General features: G+C 45.2%; 1 protein-coding gene across 2 annotated transcripts in view; it reads right to left on the reverse strand.

Moving 5' to 3' along the window:
* Window positions 1-25,000, reverse strand: part of LOC135100016 (serine/threonine-protein kinase unc-51-like) — a 104,060-nt gene that overhangs the window by 23,365 nt on the left and 55,695 nt on the right. For both annotated transcript variants that reach the window (XM_064002844.1, XM_064002843.1), the window contains exon 3: window positions 2,944-2,994. In XM_064002844.1, the coding sequence (XP_063858914.1) occupies window positions 2,944-2,994 (51 nt within the window). The remainder of the gene's footprint in view (window positions 1-2,943; window positions 2,995-25,000) is intronic.

The raw sequence follows: 25,000 nt of genomic DNA on the forward strand, positions 1-25,000 counted from the left end.
TGTGTGTGTGTGTGTGTGTGTGTGTGTGTGTGTGTGTGTGTGTGTGTGTGTGAGAGAGAGAGAGAGAGAGAGAGAGAGAGAGAGAGAGAGAGAGAGAGAGAGAGAGAGAGAGAGAGAGAGAGAGAGAGAGAGAGGAGAGAGAGAGAGAGAGAGAGAGAGAGAGAGAGAGCCAGCTAGACAGCCAGCCAGCTAGACTAACCAAACAGCTAGACAACCAAACAGCTAGACAGCCACCCAGCCAGCCAGCCAGCCAGACAAGCAGACAGACAGACAGGCAGACAAACAAAAAAGTAAACAAATTCTCTCTCTCTCTCTCTCTCTCTCTCTCTCTCTCTCTCTCTCTCTCTCTCTCTCTCTCACACACACACACACACACACACACACACTGGATAGAAAGACAGATTAACAGATAGGAAGATAAAACACGGATAAAGTGAGAGACCTTCGTGACTGGCGGTTCTGTTGCCCGGGACTTATCTAATCCAAATTCGGGTGTGGCAGCTGGGGAGTGGCTGGGGATGCTGGAGAGGGAGAGGGAGTTAAAGTTGGCGAGGAAAGGAGGCGTGTGGGTGGGAGGAGGAGGAGGAGGAGGAGGAGGAGGAGGAGGAGGAGGAGGAGGAGGAGGAGGAGGAGGAGGAGGGGACAAGGAAAAAGGCTATGTGTGTATTGTGACTAAACTGAAAAGGCGTTCATGCGTCAAGGTTTGAGGCAACACACACACACTCACACACACACACACACACACACACACACACACGGAAACCTTATTACAAACACACACACACACACCAGGAAGCTTTTTGATACAGACCCAAGATAAAAGAACAGATATCCACCGAACACTTTTTCAGTAACAAGGCTTTCATATTTTTTTCCCAGACAATAATATCAAAAGGCAAAATGTTTGAGAGAAATACAATACATTTAAACGGTAGGCGGCGGGAGCGAGGCCGAGAGAGAGAGAGAGAGAGAGAGAGAGAGAGAGAGAGAGAGAGAGAGAGAGAGAGAGAGAGAGAGAGAGAGAGAGAGAGAGAGAGAGAGAGAGAGAGAGAGAAGCAGGTCAGGGATAATGGATGAAGAAAGAAAATGGACAGGAAGAGAAGAAACTAAAACTGAAGAAGGAAAGAGAAACAAAGATTAGAAAAGGAGAAGAGAGAGAAGTGAAAGGGGAGAAGAGGGATAAAGATAGAGGTAATAACGAAAGGAATGGAAAAGAAAGAAAAAGAAGACACGTGGGTGAAGGAGAGGAAACTAGAGATGGAGGAAGCAAAGAGCAACAACACAGATAAGGAAGAACAAAGATTAGGGAAATGGAAAGAAAAATAAAGGATTAAAGTGATGATGAAACAGGAAATCTAATGAAAAACTTAAAAAAAAAAAAAGATGGAAAGAGATGGAGATTAAGAAGAAAGAAGAGAAGGGAAGGGGAAGAAAGAGAAATAAAGGAGCGCAGGTGATGAAACAGGAAATGGAAAGGAAGAGAAAATGCAAGACTACAGGAAGAAAAACTAAAAATGAATGAAAAAAAAAAAAAAAAAGAAACAGGTCAAGAAGAGAGAAGGGAAGGGAAGGAACGGGAAGGGGAGGGGAAGAAAGAGAAATAAAGCCATAAAGAGGTGATGAAACAGGAAATGGAAGGAAAGAGCAGAGAAAACGCAAAATTAAGGAGAAACTAACACTAAAAATAAACAAAGAAGAAAGATGAGAGGTAAAGACACAACAGATGAAAGACACAACGTAGCACAGAGATGATAATGAAAGATACGGAAATAAAAGGAAGGGAGTGAAGAAGATGCAAGAAAGGAAGAAGAGAACCAAAAGACGAAAAACAAAAAGGCCCACCTATCAGGAACAGGGGGAAATGGAGGAAAGGGGGGTGGAGGGAATTAAATAGGTGAAGGGGTGATGGGAGTGACAGGGAAGGTAAGCACGTTGGAGGTGAAGGAACGGAAGAGGACAAAGGTGATGGCGCCAAGCAGGGTGAGGGTGAGGGAGAAATAATGATGAGGGAGACAGGGAGGCAGGGAGAGTGAGCCAGGCAGGTCACGTCACTGGGAGAGAGAGAGAGAGAGAGAGAGAGAGAGAGTGAGAGAGAAGAGAGAGAGAGAGAGAGAGAGAGAGAGAGAGAGAGAGAGAGAGAGAGAGAGAGAGAGAGAGGAAAAGTTAGACAAGAAAGGAAGACGGTTCAAGGATGAGAAAGAAGTAGGACATATAAAGAAAGGAGAGAGAGAGAGAGAGAGAGAGAGAGAGAGAGAGAGAGAGAGAGAGAGAGAGAGAGAGAGAGAGAGAGAGAGAGAGAATCTGGGAGAGGCAAGCAAAACGGTGCGAGAGATATGACAAATGGAAGAAACAGATAAGGAGCAACGAAGGAGGAAGGAGGGAGAGGCGAAGCGAGGAGGAGGGAGAAAGAACGATGAGTGAAGACAATAAAGAAGGAAAGAGGTGGGCGGGGCAAGCTGGGAATGAGGGCGGTGCAAAATAAAGAGGACGAATACGAGGAAAATAAAGAGGCGGGATTAGGGAGAAGAGCAAGACACAAGAGTAAGAGAGAGAGAAAAAAAAAGTATGTGAAAAGAAAAAAAAAAAAGTAAGGAAGGAGGGAAGAAAAAAGAACTGGAGAGGAGACGAAAAGTAGAAAAAAAAAAAAGAAGTGAAGGGAGAAGGAAGAGCTGAGGAGCATAGTATAGAAAGAAACAGATGGAGAGAGAGTGAGAGAGAAGGAAAAATATTTGGAGAGAAAATACGAGGAAATAGAGAAGAAACGATCCACGAGAAGAGAGGGTGAGGAGGAAGGAAAGATAAAAATGAAGAATAATGAGGGAGGAGAGGAAAAAAAAAAAAGTCGGAAAGAGGAGTAAGGGAGGAGGCACGGAGAGGAAGGGCGTGGGAAGAGGTCAGGCAGATCAGGCGGGCAGGGCGGCAGGCAGGTCACGGAGTACTAACCTTGCAGTCCAGCAACGCCACTACATTTTCGTGATGCAGCTCCGTCAGCTCCTGCAGCAGAGAGAGAGAGAGAGGGAAAAAAATCAATAACACAACCTTGAAAGAGGAAAACGAGATTTGAAAATAAAAACTTGACAAAGCTTACCACGCTTCGATAACCTCCACTGAGCTGCTAACAAGATTGCACAACACAATACACACACATAAAAATTAGAAGATTAATACGGTGAATAAACTCGTACACAAAGGGATCACGTCTCACAGGCGATAAAAATAAAGGTTAGAAAGGATGACAGCACGCGCCCAATATAAGTCTTACACCACATCAGAGACCAAGCGGCTAAATTAAGGCGATAAAAAACAAGCCCGGTGCTTAAACTCGAACACGAAATTACAGAAACTGTGGTAATAAAAAATAAACACTGAGCAGGACGACAACACAGCCCCAATACAAATCCTACATGACGCAGAACACCAGGAAAAATATATGAACGTAAATATAAAGCCCTTATATTCCAAAGTGCCACGCAACACCTGAGCCACACCTGGCCAACACCTCTGCACGCACACTTCCCACTGAAAGGTCACATCCAAGCTGCTGGACGGGATTTCTCCTGATGGGGCAACACCTGGCAAGCGCACGTGGATGGCTGTGACGTCACCTGGCTCACGTCACAGGTAAACAAAGCCAGCGCACACCGTGACGACCCAAGTGTGGGCGCCGCAGGGGTTTACGTAAAGAACTCACCGTGTTTACAGTTGTCTTTACCTACTTGTTGGACTATAAGGAAACCCTGTATATAAACACTGATATATACAGCTGCGGAAGAGAGTAAGATGTGTCATGGTCAGCCAGCATTGTTATGAGAGGCAAGTAAAAAACGGTTATTACGATGAAGAAACACGATGCATATAATGAAAATAATAAAAATAATACCTATACACCACTTTGCTGCCGAGGATCTTCTGCACACCGCCAGCACATTACTTAAGCACAGTACACCTAGCGAGTAACGTGACTGTTCCGGGTTCACGAAGTCAGGTGTAGCAAGCGTGCCAACACAGCACTACAGCCGCTCAACCGAAGAGACGCGGCAGTGGGTAAAGAAAGTTTCTTATCGACCAGTGTAAATGCAGCGTGACTGATCTGTAATACAATGGTTGTAAATCCTGGTATGCAAGTTATGTAATTTTGTGTATAGCAGTATTTTTGTGCGTCTCCTTGTATCATCCTACTGTAAGTCAAAGAAGAAGAAGAAGAAGAAGAAGAAGAAGAAGAAGAAGAAGAAGAAGAAGAAGAAGAAGAAGAAGAAGAAGAAGAAGAAGAAGAAGAAGAAGAAGAAGAAGAAGAAGAAGAAGAAGAAGAAGAAGAAGAAGAAGAAGAAGAAGAAGAAGAAGAAGAAGAAGAAGAAAAGAAAGAAAGAAAGAAAGAAAGAAAGAAAGAAAGAAAGAAAGAAACAACAATAACAAAATACTATTCATATGTCTTCGCTTTTGAATTGTCATCCTACTACCACAATTCGAAAAATACGTAAATAAATAATAGTAATAATAATGCAACAGTTATGTCTTCACCCTGTGCTTTGTCACCCTATTGCCACCCGGGGAACATACAAATACTCAGTCACTGTCATTTCCGCGTACTGCTTTCACCTCCTCATAACGTTCCTAAGATTCATCACACTGTTGAAACCTTCCTCGCCACCTGAGTCATCCCGCTTCCGTCAAACAAAACACCATTTTTTACTACAATATCCAGAGAGAGAGAGAGAGAGAGAGAGAGAGAGAGAGAGAGAGAGAGAGAGAGAACTGTACGCACTCCATCACCTCCATTATCACCCACATACATCATCACATCATCACTGCCAGCGACTTACAACCGTCACCATCATACAACCACCACCGCTATCACCACCATCATTATAACTACTAAAATAACCACTAAAATAACAACAAACAGCCACAACTACCACGCTCTTACTACTTCAATTTCCACAACAATCTATAGTTAAGTTTTCCCGTAATATTTCCGTTAGTGTTGTGTGGTTCAGTGATATTAGTGTCTAGCAAGTAATTAAGGATATAATGATGCTTAAACTCTCCTGTAAAAATAAACAAACAAAATAACAATAACTACAGCTACCACTCTGCCATCACCTTTTACCTTTTACGTTAACATCGCCCGTTCTTTCAAGTTCGCAAAACACAGCCACAGTCCACATATAACTCCAGGGTACGCGTGTTGAGCTCAATGGGGTCCACAGCAGCAAATCATAGTATCGAATGCCACCCCCGAACAGTCTCAAGTCTCATCCCACACACGTCACTTGTTCTCCCGTTACCGTCTAACGAAAGGAAGGGGTTAGGCTATCAGGGAACGTGTCCTTCCGACGTACTCAGGAGTTTTATATAAAGGAGATTTTCACATTAACTCTTCTGGTGAAATTTGTCTTTAAAAAATCATATTATCGTGACTGCTCCTATTAAGTCGAGCAAGGATGCGTGACTTGGCATAAAACATGTCAGGTGTCACGTATTAAGCGTCACAAGAAGTGTGCAAAGTGAGATTGTTTTTAAAAGGAAATTAGATGATGGAAAAATACAAAAGGATGTGCAAGATAATGGGACGCAAAGGTAAACCTGATGTTGTTTAAAGATACTGGGGCATTCAAGTCCGATGATACAGTAGTAAAAAAAAAATCAGATGTGGAATATGGATTATAACGGGATGAGTTAAACAAAGAAAAATCGAGACAATGCTCAATAAAAGAGGATATTCCAGAATTATGTAATACTATGGACAACTACATAACATTTGAAGAATAATATACTACAGAAAACGAGACATGACGCTGTAAAAATTGAGATGACGCTGAAGAAAATGAAACCTGACTGAAGAGAATAACATGATCCTGCCCCCTCCAATCACGCTGCCAGACGTATGGAACTCGTCACTCCCACACAAGTTAACCATCAACCATTACACAACCCACACATTTATAACGCCCACTCGCCCTCGACAACGTGATGGCCAACAAGTGACCAGTAAACAGGGACTAGTTCGTGCCCTGCAATACCTCACCTTATCTCACCCCCGCGCCCTTCCCAGATCACTCCCCCCCAACCCACCCGCCCCCTTTCATGCAACCCACGCATCTCGTCCCATCATTTCCCCCCAACCACAAGCCCACCACGTCACCTCAGCCTCCTCCCCTCCCCGACACATGCACACTTCCAACTGGTCGTTTACGTGGCTGTTACAATGTTCCTCGTCTCTGAGAACGATCGTGACTTGGAAAGAATGTGGACTGAAATCAGATTACTGAATTTGAGTTCAAATGTAGTACCAATTCTGAAAATCGTTGGTAAAATGTTTTTCAATGGAAATGCACATTCATCAACACGGAATAAAATATAAGTGCACACTTAATATTTCAGTATATGAATAGTTACCGACGCCTAGGGGAACGTATAGGGATTATAAAACTTCAAAAAACTAGAGAACGGGGAGGGAGGAAAATTATTGCACAATATTAATGCATGACCAGCTGCCGTCCAGACTTAACAAGCAAACGTAGCCTGACAACAGCTTCTGAATATAACCGAACCAATAGACAACTCGTCAAGTCAGTTCATCACCAGGAGCTTCAAGCAGACCGAGACGTTGCATCAGCCGCCTCAGCCCGCTTGCTCCTGCCACCACCACCGCCGCCACTACCACTACCAGGCAGGCCGTGGAGGGGGACATGCAGGCACCCAGAGACCGAGACTGGTAAGAGAAAGGACTTGTTGTATGAATATATTATATCACCTATTTATTTCAGTGACAAGGAATCATCATCATCCACATTACTCAGACCATAGGTGACGGTGTAAAGGTTTGATCCGCCACCTGTACTGTAGGTATTGCAACATGTGTCAATTATCAAGGTGACTTGCTGGTATTGCTTTGAAGTGTAACACATATACTTCCATAACTTATCTGATCACATACAATTTCCTACACTGCCAGCAGCACAGCAAACGGTTCAACGGTCAATCAACTTGCTGCAAAAACTCGCCAGCCACCAAGGCACCCGCAATGCCGCCTAACGTAAAAATCCTCCCACTGCAAAATCCCCTTCAGAAGATTTATGAAGCTTTCAACCAACGCAAACAACCAGGTAAAGAAAACCATACTGCAATACCATACAGATTAGTGTAGTACATGCATTCTAATGTTGACACTGTGACCAGCTTTGTGTATTGTCAATGGTTTTTTCTATGGGCGTTCCTGGCGTGAGAAGTATGGGCGAAGGGTGGGAGGGAAGAAGGGCGGGGTCTCCCTCCGACATAGCAACAACTCCCTCCCTTTGCTTCAATTTAACTTTAGGCCCACACCTCCGTCACCTTCTCCTGGTGGACACTTGCCCGCCATTACCTTCTTGGCCTCTTCAGTCACTCTCCTCTCGACCGGAGGATCATAACACAGCGGAGAACTCTCACCACAAAGGCTTCATCTGATGCCAATCCACACTTGGGCAACTCGATCCTGTGTGTGTGCGTGTGTGTGTGTGTGTGTGTGTGTCCCTTACAGAAGGAATGACCGCTGTTACTGAGCTCAACCTCACCATCCGTCCTCTTATCTACTATTTTTACCCTTTACTATCTCCTCCGCCTCCTAACTTGGCTGCTGCACCGCCAAAACCAAAGACAAATATAAACAAATTAAAAAAAACGTGTAATTCCCTTTTCCATCCTTGCGTCAATCGTAGGCATCAACCCTGTGACGTCACGCCTCGGTTGCCAGCTGGAGAACGGTGCCGCATATATACAAGCCAAGAATGCAAAGCAAGACTGAATACCAACTCTGTACCCGGGTGATGGTACAATAAATGAATACATATAGCTTTCTTTCCTTATAGAAGCTCTGAAGACGTGAACGGGTGAAGAAAAGCCTGGCTACATTACATCAACAAAGGGAGACGCGCGCGGGTGAGGCAGATCCGTCTGAACACAACAAACGTCTTGATTATACGAGTGTGTTGGAAGGCACCGTGCTACAGGGCGAGGTCACCCACCCGTCCATGCACCCAAACCCCGCCGCCCATCCACCCCCGCCACCCAGCCCGCCGCTCCGAGCACCGGCCTCACGATTACCTCACCCACCACCATGACCGTAGCCACCGCCAGGATCACGGCCGGAAATGCCTGCTCCTGCCTCCTACACTCACTGAGAGATTAGGGCGCCGCTTCTCGTGATAATTAACAACTCTGGGGTGCATGATGTCTCGTGTAGCAGAGGACGGAGTGGGTTAAGTGGACACACACACACACACACACACACACACACACACACACACACACACACACACACACACACACACACACACGTTAAATTAATGTTGGGATTTCGAGTTTTAAAACTTTTCTTAGCTTTTTTTTTCCGTGCTCTCTGAATGTTTTCCCCTTCATATACATAAGGGAAACCATGCAACACACACACACACACACACACACACACACACACACACACACACACACACACACACACACACACAGAGGCTGGCAGGCGGGCGACAGGCACAAAGTCGATGATGGCGAGCTTTCTACAGCTTCGCAGAAAACGCCTGTGAGAAACAACGAAGCAGTTTTCTCTCAACCATTATGCCTTCCATTGCTTTCCACCGACATGAGAGAGAGAGAGAGAGAGAGAGAGAGAGAGAGAGAGAGAGAGAGAGAGAGAGAGAGAGAGAGAGAGAGAGAGAGAAGGCACGTACTCGTGTAACAAAAGGAAAGAAAACAGATACGTGGCACATCGACAACAATCGTCACTCACATCGTAGAAAATGCACGATAACTGAATTACTGGACCCTGCTCTCCCTCTGTGTACGTGTGTGTGTGTGTGTGTGTGTGTGTACCTACAGTTGGCACGACGCCACACCACCACCGCCACGCCCACCTCGCCCAGCTGTCTCCGCGCGCTGCCTCTGCCGCCTCCTCCGGCCTCTTCCTCCTCCTGCAGCCAACACCACTTTCACTTGTGTCCTTTACATACTCTTCTTTCGTCCTCTAATTGCTAAGGTTAGTTTTATGCTAATGATAGTGGTGACGATGACAAATTGTAAAAGCAGCGGCTGTAGCCCGAAGGAAGGGAAGAAAAGGGAAGGACGAGGGAGAAGAAAGATAATAGAAGCAATAATAATGATGATGGTCACGAAACATGTTAATTAATAAAGTGACTATGTTGTTTAAAGGGATAAAACATAAAAGATTGTGAAGAAGCTGTGAAGAAGGGAAGACGAAATACGAGAATAAATCAATAATGAGTGGAGGAAAACTCGCCTTTAATGTTTTTTTTTTTTTTTGTAAACCTTGCGGACAGGCTCCAGAAAGGTTATGGAGAAAAGGGGCGATGCACGGAGAGAAAACGTGACATAACACCGGAAGGAGACAGGAAAGACAGGATACATGGAATACAATAAAAAGAAAATAATACGTACTGAACTCTCTCTCTCTCTCTCTCTCTCTCTCTCTCTCTCTCTCTCTCTCTCTCTCTCTCTCTCTCTCTCTCTCTCTCTCTCTCTCTCTCTCTCTCTCTCTCTGTTCTTGCGACTTGTAACTGAACTAAACACCCTTGCATGTATCGCACAGTAATTTTCAACAATATTTCCAGGCAATATAAAACTCCACCTTCATCCTTCCTGTCTTCTGTCCTTGAGGCGGCGCTGCTTGTGTGGATGGTGATGATGGTGGTGGTGGTGATGGTGGTGGTGGTGGTGGTGGTGGTCTTACAGGGGTCAAGTTCACACCTTAAACTTGTGCACTTGGGAGGGTCCGCCAAGAGGGAGCGAGGATGCTATGCACTTCTGACACCCGGGGCACTGTGTGATGATGCCAAGACCCACAGCGCACTCTCTCTCTCTCTCTCTCTCTCTCTCTCTCTCTCTCTCTCTCTCTCTCTCTCTCTCTCTCATCCCCTCGAAGTCAACATCCTAGTCATCTGAATTCGTTTTCTATACAGATTTACAGACGATTCTCTCTCTCTCTCTCTCTCTCTCTCTCTCTCTCTCTCTCTCTCTCTCTCTCTCTCTCTCTCTCTCTCTCTCTCTCTCTCTCTCTCTCTCTCTCCTCGTTGTCGCCAACCACTTACTACTAAATTCTGATCACAAATCTGCAGACTATCTCTCTCTCTCTCTCTCTCTCTCTCTCTCTCTCTCTCTCTCTCTCTCTCTCTCTCTCTCTCTCTCTCTCTACCAGTACCGTCATCCAGAACAGGGAGATACACGGGCCATGTCATCAGCACAAAGCACTCCAGACAGCCATCAAACACACACACATGGGGGCTATGCGTGTAGGAACCGCCCGTATACACACACACACACACACACACACACACACACACACACACACACACACGAGGCCGGCTTGTTACAATGTTTCCTTTGTTGGTGTGGATTCACCGTCGCAAGTTTCAAGTATTGTGTGGGGCGTTGTGAGAATGGAAGGAACGGAATGAACGGAGGAAAAAAGGGAGGGAGGAAGGAGACAGGCTGGTGTGTCTGTTGCTGGTCCTTGTTTGTGTGAAGAGGAACAAAGATGTGATTATTAAAGAGAAGGGTGTTACTTGCGGTACTTGGGGTAATGTGAAGGTACTGCAATGCTGTCCTCGAGTTATACTAAAGAGAAAAGTACGTGTCTTGTTTTTATAGAGCATCTTGCAAGGTGTTTGGTGTCCCTGACTTCCTATCTTGGTACCTGATTTCATGTTTATGTTTTTCCTTCAGTTTCTTAAGTTCTCATATTCCTTCTTTAATGTTTCACTTCTTGGCGCAACACAAGGGATATGAAGGAACAGCAACACTACCCTATTAAAGGAAAACACTGATATGGAATACAAAGGATATCAAAGTACTGCACTACAACACTACCCTCGCGATATTAAAGAGACACACTGATACGCAACACAAAATATATGAGGGTACCGCAGTACTATCCTCGAGGTGCTGAAGGTACCAACGCAACACTCCTGGAAGCATGAAAGTATATACAGCAACACAAGCCTTGAGTCATTAAAGAGCATGGTACTTATGCAACACTCCCAATAACATGAAGGTATACACCGCAACACAACCCTGGAATCATTAAAGAGCATGGTACCTATGCAACACAAGTCTAACGAAGAAGCTCCGGCACCACCTGCAGGTATTAATCCTCCTGCGTACTCCAGCATGCACAACACACCTTTAATGAGGGAGCTGCGACGCCCCTTCTCGGCCTTTAACAGAAACACAGGTATGCAACACTGTACTGGCGCCCCTGTACTGCCACACCCTTTTTTTTTTTTTTTTTAATTGTCAGGAAAATGTTTGGTATCTTTTAGACGAACTGCAGTAATGCTTAGTGAGGAGGAGGAATGAGAATATACTTAGCACCAAAACAAATTATGAAAAAAGAAAGTTAGATCTATTGCACTATACTTTCACTAAAACCCTCCTTAAAGTATGCAGGAATAAGGAACACACGGGGTATATCTCAAGAAACAGTAAAATAAATATGGCTGTTATGAAATGATAAGACAATCTAATCTAAAAATAAGAGATGCAGGGCAGTGGCGGGGAATATTGCAACGCTGTCCTGCAATATTAGCTAAATGTACTAACACGTGCACCGAAACGAGTGAAATACAAGTGGCCATTGCAGCATAAACTCGGCCGTCCGTATACATTACCTAAATCCCTAATACAATTCTTGTCAAAACGTATAACACGCTGGTGATAAAATACAACTACGTCATCCTCATTCAAATACAATACATGATAAATCTGACAATATGCCTCTTTCCCTGCCTCTGCCTGCCTGCCTGCCTACCTCTGTCTGCCTGCTTGCCTACGTGATGGTCTGTATATCCATCTGTATCCGTCTGCCTGTCTGCTTGCCACTAACTTTCCCCTCTCGGCCTACTTTCCTGCTTGTTTGTGTTTTCCTCGATTCAACTGCTTTCCTGCTTCCCTGCTTCCTTGCTTCTACCTTATTTATTTATTTATTAACTGCTCTTTCCTGCCTGTCTGCTATCTGTCTTTCCCTGCTTGCAACTCCCTGGTTCCCTGCTCATTTGCTTCGTTCCTCGTCTCTGCCTTCCTGTGCCTCCCTGCTTCCTTGCCTTTCCCTGCCTGCTTGCCTGCTCCTCTGCACTGGTATTCATCCCCGCCGCGCCTCCCCTTGCGGCTCCATCTCAGGGGGAATATCAGGTCGCCTTCAATATTGATTCTGCTTCGGGATTTTCCTTTTTTTTTTCTTTTTTAACTTTCACTTACTTTCCTTTTCTTTACTGGAGCGGAAACTTGGGCTCTCATTCGGCTATTGCTCTCTTTAATTTCAGTTCTATATTTTTTTGGGGGGTTTAATTTATTCATATTGTTCTTCGTTTTTAATATTCGGATGTGATACTCGTATTTACTCGTATTCATTTTAGTGTTTTGTTTTCATTCCTTTATTTCGTTTTATCTATCTATTTATTTATTTATTTTTTATTTCATTTCACTTTGTCCTTGACCTAAAACTCTCTTAACTTCACACATAAAAGATAAGAAGAAGAAGACAAAATAAACTAAATAAAACAGGGATAAAAAAAAAAAAATGCGCAATATTTTCAGCGCTATCAACACAATTTTCAGTCATTTATCGATCTGCACCAGAATCTAAAATTAGTCATGAGGTCAAGTTTTCCTCCACCTTATCAACCCAGACACAAAACAGTTACGTTGAATCGCTCGCCACAATCAAGACTTATTAAATGAGACGCAACTTTCTTTTTTTTTTTTTTTTTTCATTTGACTTGTATTACTATTACTTTTTTTTTCCCTAACTGAACTCACTCTAAAGTTAAATAAATGTGTCGTATAATTGAACTCATAAAACTATTTGTCAGTGAAGGGGATTGAAATGGTAACTGTATGTCAAGGTGAGTGACAATTATTATTAAAGCGTGTGTGTGTGTGTGTGTGTGTGTGTGTGTGTGTGTGTGTGTGTGTGTGTGTGTGTGTGTGTGTGTGTGTGTGTGTGTGTGTGTGTGTGTGTGTGTGTGTGTGTGTGTGTGTGTGTGTGTGTGTCGAAATTCCCTGGTATTGGTACTGCAATATTCAGGTGAAATTTTTAAAAAGAAAAAAATAATGATCCTCTAATATCTTTGTAAGCCTCTCTCTCTCTCTCTCTCTCTCTCTCTCTCTCTCTCTCTCTCTCTCTCTCTCTCTCTCTCTCTCTCTCTCTCTCTGATACAAATACAATGCTTCTTCTTCCCTCTCCCAATCTCCCTCCCTCTCCTCTCTCTTCCCCTGGGTTCGTATACCGTGGGGACGAATGAGTGGCGAGAAACGTGCCTGGGAGAGACGGAGGGAAGAGGGAAAGGTGGAGTGGAGGAAGGGAGGGAGGGAGGGAGGAAGGGAGGGAAAGAGGAGTGTGCCAAGGAGGGAGAAAAGGAAAGGGAATGTGTTAGAGAGAGAGAGAGAGAGAGAGAGAGAGAGAGAGAGAGAGAGAGAGAGAGAGAGAGAGAGAGAGAGAGAGAGAGAGAGAGAGAGAGAGAGAGAGAGAGAGAGATGCGAAGGGCGTGCCAGTGAAGAAGCGAGGGAAGGTAAGAGAGAGAGAGAGAGATAAACAGGACGTATCAGTGAGGAGAGAAAGGAGGACGTAGGGGGAGGAGGAGGAGGAGGAGGAGGAGGAATGAACGTGACGACACCATCTTCTTGGGGTGCAATCGTGTGGCTGTGTGTGTGTCATGTGCCTTGAGCCGCAACGCTGAGGCCACACTGCCATCTCTGGGTCACTGCGCACGCCCTTACCTAGTTTACCTAACCTAACCTTGCCTGCCCTAACCTTCCTCAGCCTATCATCACTGAACCCAAACTCATCCTTTCCTATTTTGTCTTCCCTAACTTAACCTGACCTACTTTACCGAGCCTGACCTGACGTAACAATTATCATATTTAACCCTGCCCTCCAATAGTCTAATAATATAAGCTATTCTTATATACTTTGCTGGCTTAATTTAACCTATTTTACCTAACCAAACCTGACATAACCTAACATTCCCTAACCTAACCTAACCTAACCTAACAATCCCTAACCTATCTCAGCAAACCACTACCGTATTCAGGCCTACTGTATCTCTTCGTACGTTGCCTAGCCTGACCTACCGTACTCTAAAGTAACCTAACCTAACCTACTTAAGAAATATGACTTACGCACTGTATCCTGTTCTTCCCACAGTTTACCCTCGCCGTACTCAAACTATACACTTCCCTTGTCTGCCTTACCTAGCCTACTGACCTCCTCCTAAACCTACTTTCTTTCCGTATCTTATCTCGGCTGGCCTACAATGCTGCTGTCTGTCCAATATTACTTGACCCAACATCCTGCTATTCTGCGCATAACCCACTGCATTCTTAGCCTGCCCGAAGGTGTGTATGGCAGGTAAACAGTACTATCTTGCTCTGTCCTCCCCTGCCCTGCCTTGCACTAACCTACATAACAAAGAAAGAAATGACATGACTCGTGGAAAAAAACCTGACCCAAACCTGGCTAGGGAGAGTTAGGTACGAAAGAAGTCGTCACGTCACGCCAAGCATTATGGCGCACACACACACACACACACACACACACACACACACACACACACACACACACACACACACACACACACACACACACACACACACACACACACACATACGTAAATAACAGTGAGCCAAGGGGTGCGGCATCACGCCCCGGCCACAAACACATATACATTATACATAATCAAGCGTGTATACATAAAAATACGTGCGCATGTCCGTGTTATGCATCAGTTGCCGGGATTAAATGTACATGCCTGAGGTTTTCCAAAAATCTGCAGCATATACGAGCGTATGCTAATAACAATATTGTCTGGTTAGTGGGGGATGGAAGCGAGCGAGCGAGCGAACGAGAGAGAGAGAGAGAGAGAGAGAGAGAGAGAGAGAGAGAGAGAGAGAGAGAGAGAGAGAGAGAGAGAGAGAGAGAGAGAGAGAGAGAGAGAGAAAAAAAAAAGTGTTATTACAGTTAAAACATATAGTAGTAGTAGTAGTAGTAGTAGTAGTAGTAGTAGTAGTAGTAGTAGTAGTAGTGGTAGTGGTAGTAGTAGTAGTAGTAGTAGTAGTAGTAGTAGTAGTAGTAGTAGTAGTAGTAGTAGTAGTAATTACAACACATGCTGTAATTAAGAGGACAACGACGACAACAATGATGATAATGTCAACGGTGATAACGACAACGACAATAACTAAAATTATAAGAAAGTAGACTGAGGAACCCCACCATGAGCAACAACAGCAACAACAACAACAACGCAGTGTTTACGTAGTCTCCGCTGTCGTTATCACTGCCTTTGTTGTTATGTCTCTTGTTGTGTTCTCCCTGCTTTGTATCTACGACGCTGAAGGTAAAGTGACAACCTCGGCCACTGGAGTCAGAACAGATACTGTGATACAAACAACAATGGCAATGGTAGTGGTGGTGGTGGTGGTGGTGGTGGTGGTACAGTACGTATGTGAATATATGTGTGTGTATTCATCATCTGGCCTTGAATGATGACAACCAGGGACGGACGGACACACACACACACACACACACCTCTCTGAAATGGCACTCACCCAACATTCATTTAATATCAAAGGTGAGTAAATGAAAGAAAGAAAATGAGAAGACCAGACGTGTGTTTCTCATGTATAAACGAGGTGAGGTTATTTGCTAGTCTTGTTCTACATCTGCTCCCCAAACAACTTATTTTCACCCCCTCCCCTCCTCTCCAGTCTTTCACCCCCTTCTCATCACTTCTACTCCCCCCTCCCCCCATATAGCTATCCATATCCCTTTCACCCCTATCATTAAACCCTCACCCATAACATCACCCTTACCACCACCTTCACAACTCCATCACTCCTTCATCACCACTATAACCTTCTTCCTTCCATCATCACACTTACCCTTCACACCACTTTCATGACCCCCTGACCCCTTCATGACCAGTACATCAGCTCCCCAACTCATCACCCATACTCTCCCTACCACACTCGCAACCCCGTCACCCCTCACCCCCTCATCAACACCCACACATCATGCTTTCCTCCCTGCCCTTTACCATCCTCCCACACACCACACAGTAAGTACATGCCTGTTCACCATCACAAGCCATGGCCAGTCACCACCACCTATTGCATTTCACTCATCAGGATCATATTATACAACTAACCCCTCTCCGTGACAGCAACACCAGATACCGTTACAAGTGTCTCTCCTTCACCACTGCTATCGCTACCATCACCATTCGTCAGCATCTATCACCTTCCATCACACTACAGCCACGCACCATAACCTGCTATCGTCAGTCATAGTTTTTTTTAGGAACACTGGCAAGACACACACACACAAAAAAAAACTTCCCTTTGCCTTAACTGATAAAACTTTTCCATCCTTACTTCTTTAGAGCACTCGAGCATAATCCAACCTAGTATGACCTACCCAAGAAGAATAGAATAACCTTACCTACCCCTAACTTAAAGTATCCTACCCAAGCATAACCTAACTTAACCTAACCAAGCCTAACCTTATCTAATGTAATCTAACTTGATATAACTAGCTTAGCACATCTTAGCATAACATAACGATACCTAAACTACCTTAACCTAACCAAACGTAACCTGACCTCACGTAACATAACCTAACCAAATTTCACCTGTCTAGTACCTTTCCATTCCTTTCCTCCTTCCTTCCTCACTTTTTTTTCGTTTTTTTCTCTCACTACCACTCAGTTTAAGACTAGTAGGAGCGGGGTCAGCGTACGGCACGACAAGACACACACACACACACACACACACACACACACACACACACACACACACCTCAGCCAGTCACCATCACCACCACGTGCGTTTTCAGGTGCCCCAGACAAAGAACCCGCTTCCTTATCGCCGCCTGCACCAACCAGACACTTCTACAACGATTATATCAGTTTGTGTCACCTTGGTTTGGTTATTTTGGGCCGCCGCCAATGCTGCCCGCAACGTACCCAGCAGTTTTGAAGAAGTAGGAACGATGGTGGTAGTGATAGTGGGTGGGTGGTGGTGGTGGTGGTAATGCAGTAGTAGTAGTAGTAGTAGTAGTAGTAGTAGTAGTAGTAGTAGTAGTAGTAGTAGTAGTTGTTGTTGTTGTTGTTGTTGTACTGATGGTGGAAAGTTAGGTGAGATTAGGTTGAGTTTACCTTGGTTTGATAAGGTTAGGTTAGTTTAGAGTAGGTATGGTCTCTCTCTCTCTCTCTCTCTCTCTCTCTCTCTCTCTCTCTCTCTCTCTCTCTCTCTCTCTCTCTCTCTCTCTCTCTCTCTCTCTCAGAAGAAGAAGAAGAAGAAGAAGAAGAAGAAGAAGAAGAAGAAGAAGAAGAAGAAGAAGAAGAAGAAGAAGAAGAAAAAAGAAATGGAGGAGGAGGAGGAGGAGAAAAGAAGAAAAGAAGCGACTACTTTTAGGGTAGATCACCTCTAGGGAACTAAGCAGTCTTGGTCTCTCTCTCTCTCTCTCTCTCTCTCTCTCTCTCTCTCTCTCTCTCTCTCTCTCTCTCTCTCTCTCTCTCTCTCTCTCTCTCTCCACACAGAAGGTGCGCACACTTGTGATCTCTTTCAGGTATTCAAATTGGAAGGGATTCTCAGAAAACGCGACATATAGAGTAACCGACGTGTGTGTGTGTGTGTGTGTGTGTGTGTGTGTGTGTGTGTGTGTGTGTGTGTGTGTGTGTGTGTGTGTGTGTGTGTGTGTGTGTGTGTGTGTGTGTGTGTGTGTGTGTGTGTGCGCGAGTGAGCGCACGAGCAAGATCATTGACACAGGGGTTGATGACTTGCTTGCTTGAGAGAGAGAGAGAGAGAGAGAGAGAGAGAGAGAGAGAGAGAGAGAGAGAGAGAGAGAGAGAGAGAGAGAGAGAGAGAGAGAGAGAGAGAGAGAGAGCTCCCCCGCCCCCTTAACCCTCAGCCACCTCCATCCTGTCTCCACCACTGCCGTCACCTCTACAGCCTACCCTACTGCTCATCATCATCATCACCACCACCACCACTACCACCACCACCACCACCACCACTACCACCACCACCACTTCCCCTTTAACAAGTCAAGCTCCATCACCACAACTCAAGATCTTCACCACCAGTGCCACAAAAATACCCACCACCACCATCACCACTACCATGACCTCTACTACATAAATCTTCTTCCTCCTCCTCCTCATCCTTATTCACCAACCTCATTCGCCGTGTTTCTCCACTCTCCATGACCTCCATCACTGCAACGCCCGTATCACCACCACCATCACCACCACCACCACTCCTCAGGACACTATTCTAACCCCCTTACTCTTGATTAGATAGTGTAATTTATCACTAACCGCCTCGTACGTAAAAACCAACATGTCTGTATCTTATTCCTTTAATTACTATGTCATCCACTTCGTTCTAAAAGTCTAACCATCCACTTCCACCTCTCGCCATCTACTCGTACGATCCACCACAACTACGCACGCTACATTTCCTTCAAGCCTTCAAGCCGACCTCCCACCACCACCACCATCACTATCGCCACTGCAAGCGTGAAGCATCAAGGCATCTAAGGAGACTCGACTAGACTGACCCTTTTAGCACCCTTGGGAACTCTTCTGCTTTCTTCTCAAGAGGCAACGCTTCAAGATTCTTTTCTCCCCTCTCTTTCTCTTTCTTCTAAATTTGTTTCGAAGCTCCTGGTCAGTGTGTTGCCTTTTAAAACTAAGGAAGTTAAATAAGAGAAGAAAGGAAGGACATTACCAAGAACACCAAGGCCATTACCAACCACCACCACCACCACCACCACCATCACCATCACCTGCATCAGCCCTGACCCTAAAAGTTCACTGGTTTGTTCTCTTGTTTACATTGGTGCGTCAGCTGATGTACCATCCCTTACAACCACCATCACCACCACCATATCCTCTCTCTCTCTCTCTCTCTCTCTCTCTCTCTCTCTCTCTCTCTCTCTCTCTCTCTCTCTCTCTCTCTCTCTCTCATCTTTCTTTCGCCCACATCCTACTTCTTGCTCTTACTCTTTTCTTCTTTTACTTTATTCTCAGTTTATTCTTCTATTCCTATTTTCCTCCTCTCACCTCATCACTGTGAACAACTTTGGTAAATGGCTAACTCTCGTCCATTCATCTTGCCATTGTTTATTAAGTGCTGCATGGAGTCACAAAGGAAAACGGAAAGGGGGTGGAAGGTCTGGCGCACAAAATGGGAATTGGGGAAGGGCGGGGGTGGGGTTGACCAGGAAACACCAGCGGAAGTAAGATAGACAGACAATGCAACCCCGCGACACAGCAAGGTTTCCTAGACAGCTGAACCCCTCTGCCCCTCCTTACCCGTCTCCCCACCCCCATCCTCCTCCTCCTTCTGTTCCCTCTCCCTCACTTCCCTCTCCTCCTCTTCCACTTATTTATTTTTTTTACTTGTCTTCTCTTATTATTGCTTTCCTCCTTCCTTTTTCCCTCTTTCCTCTCCCCTCCCCTTCTCTTACTTTTGGTTTTCATTTCTCTCCTTTGTTTCCTTCCTTCCATTCGAATATTTTCTTACTTTTGTTTCACTCTTCCCCTTATCCACCTCTTCTACCTTATCTCTATTCCCACGCTTTCTCTTACTTTTCTCTGTCCATTTCCTCCACTAATTTTCCTACTTCTTGACCTTTATTTCAGCCTTTCTTTTCTTCTCTGCTCACTCATCCTGTAACACAACCATCATTAACATTTTCCAAGACCCTCCCCCTTCCCTTCGTTCCCTTCACACTGTTCCTTTAAGCCCCTGCCGTAACCCACCTATCTCCTCACTGTTCCTCTAAGCCCCTGCCGTAACCCACCTATCTCCTCACCCACGCAAACACACCCATTTTCTTTTCCCTCCTTCACACCACCTATGACCCACACGCCCACTCACCTAACCTTCCCCCTCCCTTCCCTGTGTCTTGCCCCCATGATCCATTCCCTCTGTTCGCTCTCTCCCACCGCAGCTGAACACAATCCTCTTCCTAACCTCTCCCCGGCTCTTCCCCACCCTCGCGCGACCGACCGGTATAGACAGGTGTGAGCTTGTGAGGTCCCGTTCAAGGTCTCATCCACCTCCTGACGCACAGGAGAGACAACAAAGAAAGTGGTTAAGGAGAGACAATAAAACGGACATGCAAGAAAATATCATAAATGTTGCAAATACGAAAATAACACTAGTTAATTCAATAAAGTAAGGAAAGACAAAGCAATCCGGAATACGAGTGAGATCAACTGAAGCGAAAAACGGGCACAATGACGTTCCCCGCTTGGTGTTTGCAGGTGAAACTGATGGGTACACAGAGAGAAGCACTGCCAACTCCACTGCCATGCCTCCCAGCGATCACCACTGAACGGTACTCCCCACTTCACACTATACACAGAACAGCCGCGTGAAGTAAAGGAATGAAGGTGTTGCGTCAACCTCTGCCTATCAAGTATCTGAAGAAGGAAATTGGGAGGAAACTGACTCACTAACTTGATTTGAAATGACGATAGTAAAGCTTGCGCACACACAAAGGAAAGTGCCCACTCCTCTTCCTCCTCTTTCAACAAAAAATAACAATAAAGGACCAATGTTTCTGTAAATTAAACAGCAAGAAAAAATGAAATAGAATCTTACAGAAAGGTGTCTATTTTTTCTTCCCCTCTGCACTTCGTGGCCGACTGACCTTGAGACGGAACGCAATTGTCAAAGTTCATGGGAATAACGTGACGGAGCGCAGCCGCAGTGCGCACACAGGCCTGGCTGGCTAGGTTCAGGTGATAATGAACGTCATCTGTCTTTCGTGCGTCCCTCCAACGCTGGTATTACCTGTTTACCGACTCCCCGGTGTGGATACTAAGCTGTGATTGGCTGGGGATCGTGACGCCCCACAACCACCCCAACACCCTAGCCTCGTCCAAGGCCTCTCCTTAGCTGACCAGTCTTCCACCCCACAAGCCGGCGGAAGTGGGGCGAATACTGTGTTTGAATTATAAATGGATTCAGTCAGCACACATCCCCCACAATCCGAACCCGATGTTTTGTCGACAAATGCAAATGGTAAATTAAGCGAAACCAGCCCGTGGCGGCAACGCTGATATTGACTGACGCTTTAGTTGGCTAACGTGGAGCAAATTTATGATGCTGCACCGAGTCAAGACCGATGGGAGTTTGTTGCTTCTTAATTGACAGAATACGATGTTGAGTGTTTCTCGCGCCGCCTGCCCGGGAGACGCAACACTACGTATGTCTGGGTAAATGTTTGATAAGCCTTGAGAGAGAGAGAGAAAAAAAAAAAAACATCGAGTCCTTGATTAGTTTGAAGCGGATGAGTTCAGTTACCTTTAGCAGGAAATGTATTTGCTGTCATAAGCATATATAAGCAGTGACAAAACGTATCACTCCCTGTCGTGTGTGTGTGTGTGTGTGTGTGTGTGTGTGTGTGTGTGTGTGTGTGTGTGTGTGTGTGTGTGTGTGTGTGTGTGTGTGTGTGTGTGTGTGTGCGCGCGCGGGCCCTAACCCTAATCCCAGTACAGTACCTCATCCCCGATCAGAGAAAATGTCCCAGCACCATTACCGGCTCAGGTCCTCATACGACCTGACCTGACCTGACGACTGACGAGGGGCGGCGACCTGACCTCGTTTCCCTCCCAATTTAGCGAGGGACGAGGGAGAAGAAAGAGATTAGAGATGGAAGGATGGAAGGGAGTAAAGAAGGAGAGATAGGAGGGAAGGAGGAAGGCTGAGGAAAGGGTAAGAGAAAGAGGTGAAGGCAGCAGAGATGGGGAGGATTGGATAAGAAGACTGGAGAAGGGGAGGAAATATAAAGGAGAGAGAGATTGAAAGGAAGAAAGGAAAGGAAGGCAGAGAGGCGAGGAGTGAAGTAAAGCAGGCAGAGAGGGGGAGGCTATAAATAGGAGGAGAAAGCAAAAGAAAGAGGTAATCGGAAAAGTGATGGAAAGGAGGAAAGAGGAATGAGACGAAGAGGAGGAGGAAGACGAACAGAAGAGAGGAGAAGTGCTACACGCTGCGACGGAGAACGAAAATGGAAGAGGCAATAAAGGAAAATATAAGGCAATAAAAGGAAATAAACATAAGTGATAACCAAATGTGAAAGGCAGAAGACACCAATGAAAACAAAGTCAGCAATAAACTTATACATTTACTAGAGTGAACAAAGGAAGATGCACGATGGCGGAAGGAAGAATTTACATGGATGAGGACGGAAAGAGGACGGGAATACAAGCTTTCTTAGAGAGAGAGAGAGAGAGAGAGAGAGAGAGAGAGAGAGAGAGAGAGAGAGAGAGAGAGAGAGAGAGAGAGAGAGAGAGAGAGAGAGAGAGAGAGAGGAAACGAAGATAACTTTGTGGGAAATGTGCCATGATAAAGACAAGGCAATCGGAAGGTGAACGAAAGGGAAAACTAATACAAACACACACACACACACACACACACACACACACACACACACACTGGAAACATACACGCAAAAACAGACCAACACCTTCAAATACCCAACCCAAACATAGAAACAGGATATGGAAAGTGAAGGAGGGAGACGCTAAACACAAAATCTTAAACCCGAATCTGAAAGAAAAATAAATAAATAAATAAAAAAACACACACACAAAAAAAACGCAGGAAATCAGCAATCTTTTATACGTATACGGTGCGTTGCTCTTCACCACGCCCCTTGTGTATATTTTCCTGACCTTCATGCTTCTGATAAGTCACACGACATTCCCTTCCACTCACACACCAATACTGACACCCTAACCTCCTCTCTACAGGCTTACCTTCTCCTCTTATCAAGCTTTCTTAAACTACCCAGCTGCCCTTAATGGATATAAATGGAGGCTTCTGTTCCTTCCACATACTTCCTGATGATGATAGTGTTGGTTAGGGGAGAGGGGTGGGGGAGAAGAGAAGAGTGGCGATGGTGGTGATGCGCTCTCTCTCTCTCTCTCTCTCTCTCTCTCTCTCTCTCTCTCTCTCTCTCTCTCTCTCTCTCTCTCTCTCTCTCTCTCTCTCTCTCACTATTTATCTGTAATTCCCTACTTCTCATTCTTCTTCTTTTCTTCTCTTCCTCCTCTTCTCCCACCTCCATCTCTTCTGTCCTCTGTCCTCTTCCTCTTCCTCCTCCTCCCGTCCTCCTCGCTCTTTCCTCTTTCATCTCCGTCATCCATTATAAAAAGCCTCCATCACGTCATCACCTCGCCGCTTTTTCCCACTCTCCTGCCATTGCGCTCGTGTCTGTTCCCTTCAGTGTTTCTTCTGCTGCCTCCCGCTCGCCGCTAACTTTGCCCATTCCGCCCGGGACTTATTTCTGTTGCTGTATTGTTAATGTTGCGTAGTCCGTGGCATGGGAGGGGTGAGGGGGACGGGGGTCAGTTAGTTAATTAAGTTAATACGTGGAATTAAATTAAACTGTACCATTTCCAGCTTCAAAGTTATTATTAAACTCTGTTGAGGAAAAAAAATGGTATTTTTTTCGGGTAAACATCAGATGAATTCAATTTTAGGAATGATGACTAAAGATTGATTTTTTTTTCTTTTTCTGACAAATATCAAGAAGATTCAATTTTGGAAACGATGCAAATAAAGTGACTTGAGGTGGGTGGACGTGGAGGCGTCGCCGGCATAAAATAATTCCGACCACACAGCAACGACACAACACTGGGATATGAAGATTCAGGATATACATGACTCAATACAGAAACTTTGGCGGAACAGTGTACGGTTAAGGCAGTGAGACAGGAATAACACGAAACTGATTGATTGACTGACTGATGGACTGATTGATTTCATGGCCCGCAACAACACGGGGTCATATGGCGCTGATAACATTAGACAATAAAAAACAAACAACGAACAAACTAACGCTAACTGACTAACTGACGAACTGAGTAACTAACTACCCAGCAAATTAATTAACTAACAAATTAACTACCCAAAAAGTAACTTAATAAACTAACTTAGAAGCAAACATATTTTACCAACACAGCCAAGGCCGTCGACCACGCTGAGTGAGTGACTGACAGCTGGATAAACCAAGAAGATTCCAGCAGTGACTAATCAGCATACCCCAAACAAAGAGGTGGCAGTGTGAGTGGGTGTGATGACTTGCGCCCACAGACACACCCTACACACACGACTGGGGGTGGCCGAACTGCGCCGCGCTTAGGTCCGGTCCGGCAGAGAAGCCAAACAGGACAAAAACTTACGAAAGCCTGACTCTCCCATTGGGCAACACCCTTCTCTGCTCGACTTACCCCTTCACGGCTCGCCAAAACCACCCTCTTTGTAACGAAACTCCCCCGGCCGCAACACAAGACACCCTTCCCTTTAACTCAACCCCGCAAAAACTCCGCACCGCATCGAGCAAAACTGCCACTTACCCTGCCTCTCCCCACTCCCCTCCAGTGAAAAATGCTTCATCCTCTGCCCCTTCCCTACCTCTCTCTCATTTTTTTCTCTTTCCCGTCCAGTCCCTAATAATAGCAATACTACCCCATTCCTTTGCCCCTCTCCTATATCTTCCTTACCATTTCCCCGCCCCACCAAGGTAAAAAAACTCAACTCTACCACACTCTCTTCTCTCAATAAGAAATGTTTATAAAAGCCGCTCCACCAGCACACTACATCCCTGACTCCCACGCAATGCAGAAAACCATCCCGCCCTATGCAATTCTATTTATTTTCCATTTTTTTTTAATGGGAAGGATACTGACTGGCCAAGGTTAACAAAACGCTATATAAAAAGGCCTCTTCAATCGCTCCTCCACAACACAAAAGGCGGCAGCAATTGTGTACACAGAAACCAAGTTCAGTTCTGGTGGTATCTTGACACATTCCTCTTACGTAAAGTAGATTGCTCGTAGGAAGATGAAGACGGCCACCTCCGCACAAAGCTTTCAGAGAAGATTAGGGAAATTTATGGGCAGGGATGGAAGATGGAAGTTTACAGCACATTTTTATATAC

This window comes from Scylla paramamosain, chromosome 4 (assembly GCF_035594125.1).
Source record: "Scylla paramamosain isolate STU-SP2022 chromosome 4, ASM3559412v1, whole genome shotgun sequence".
Taxonomy (NCBI): Eukaryota; Metazoa; Arthropoda; class Malacostraca; order Decapoda; family Portunidae; genus Scylla; species Scylla paramamosain.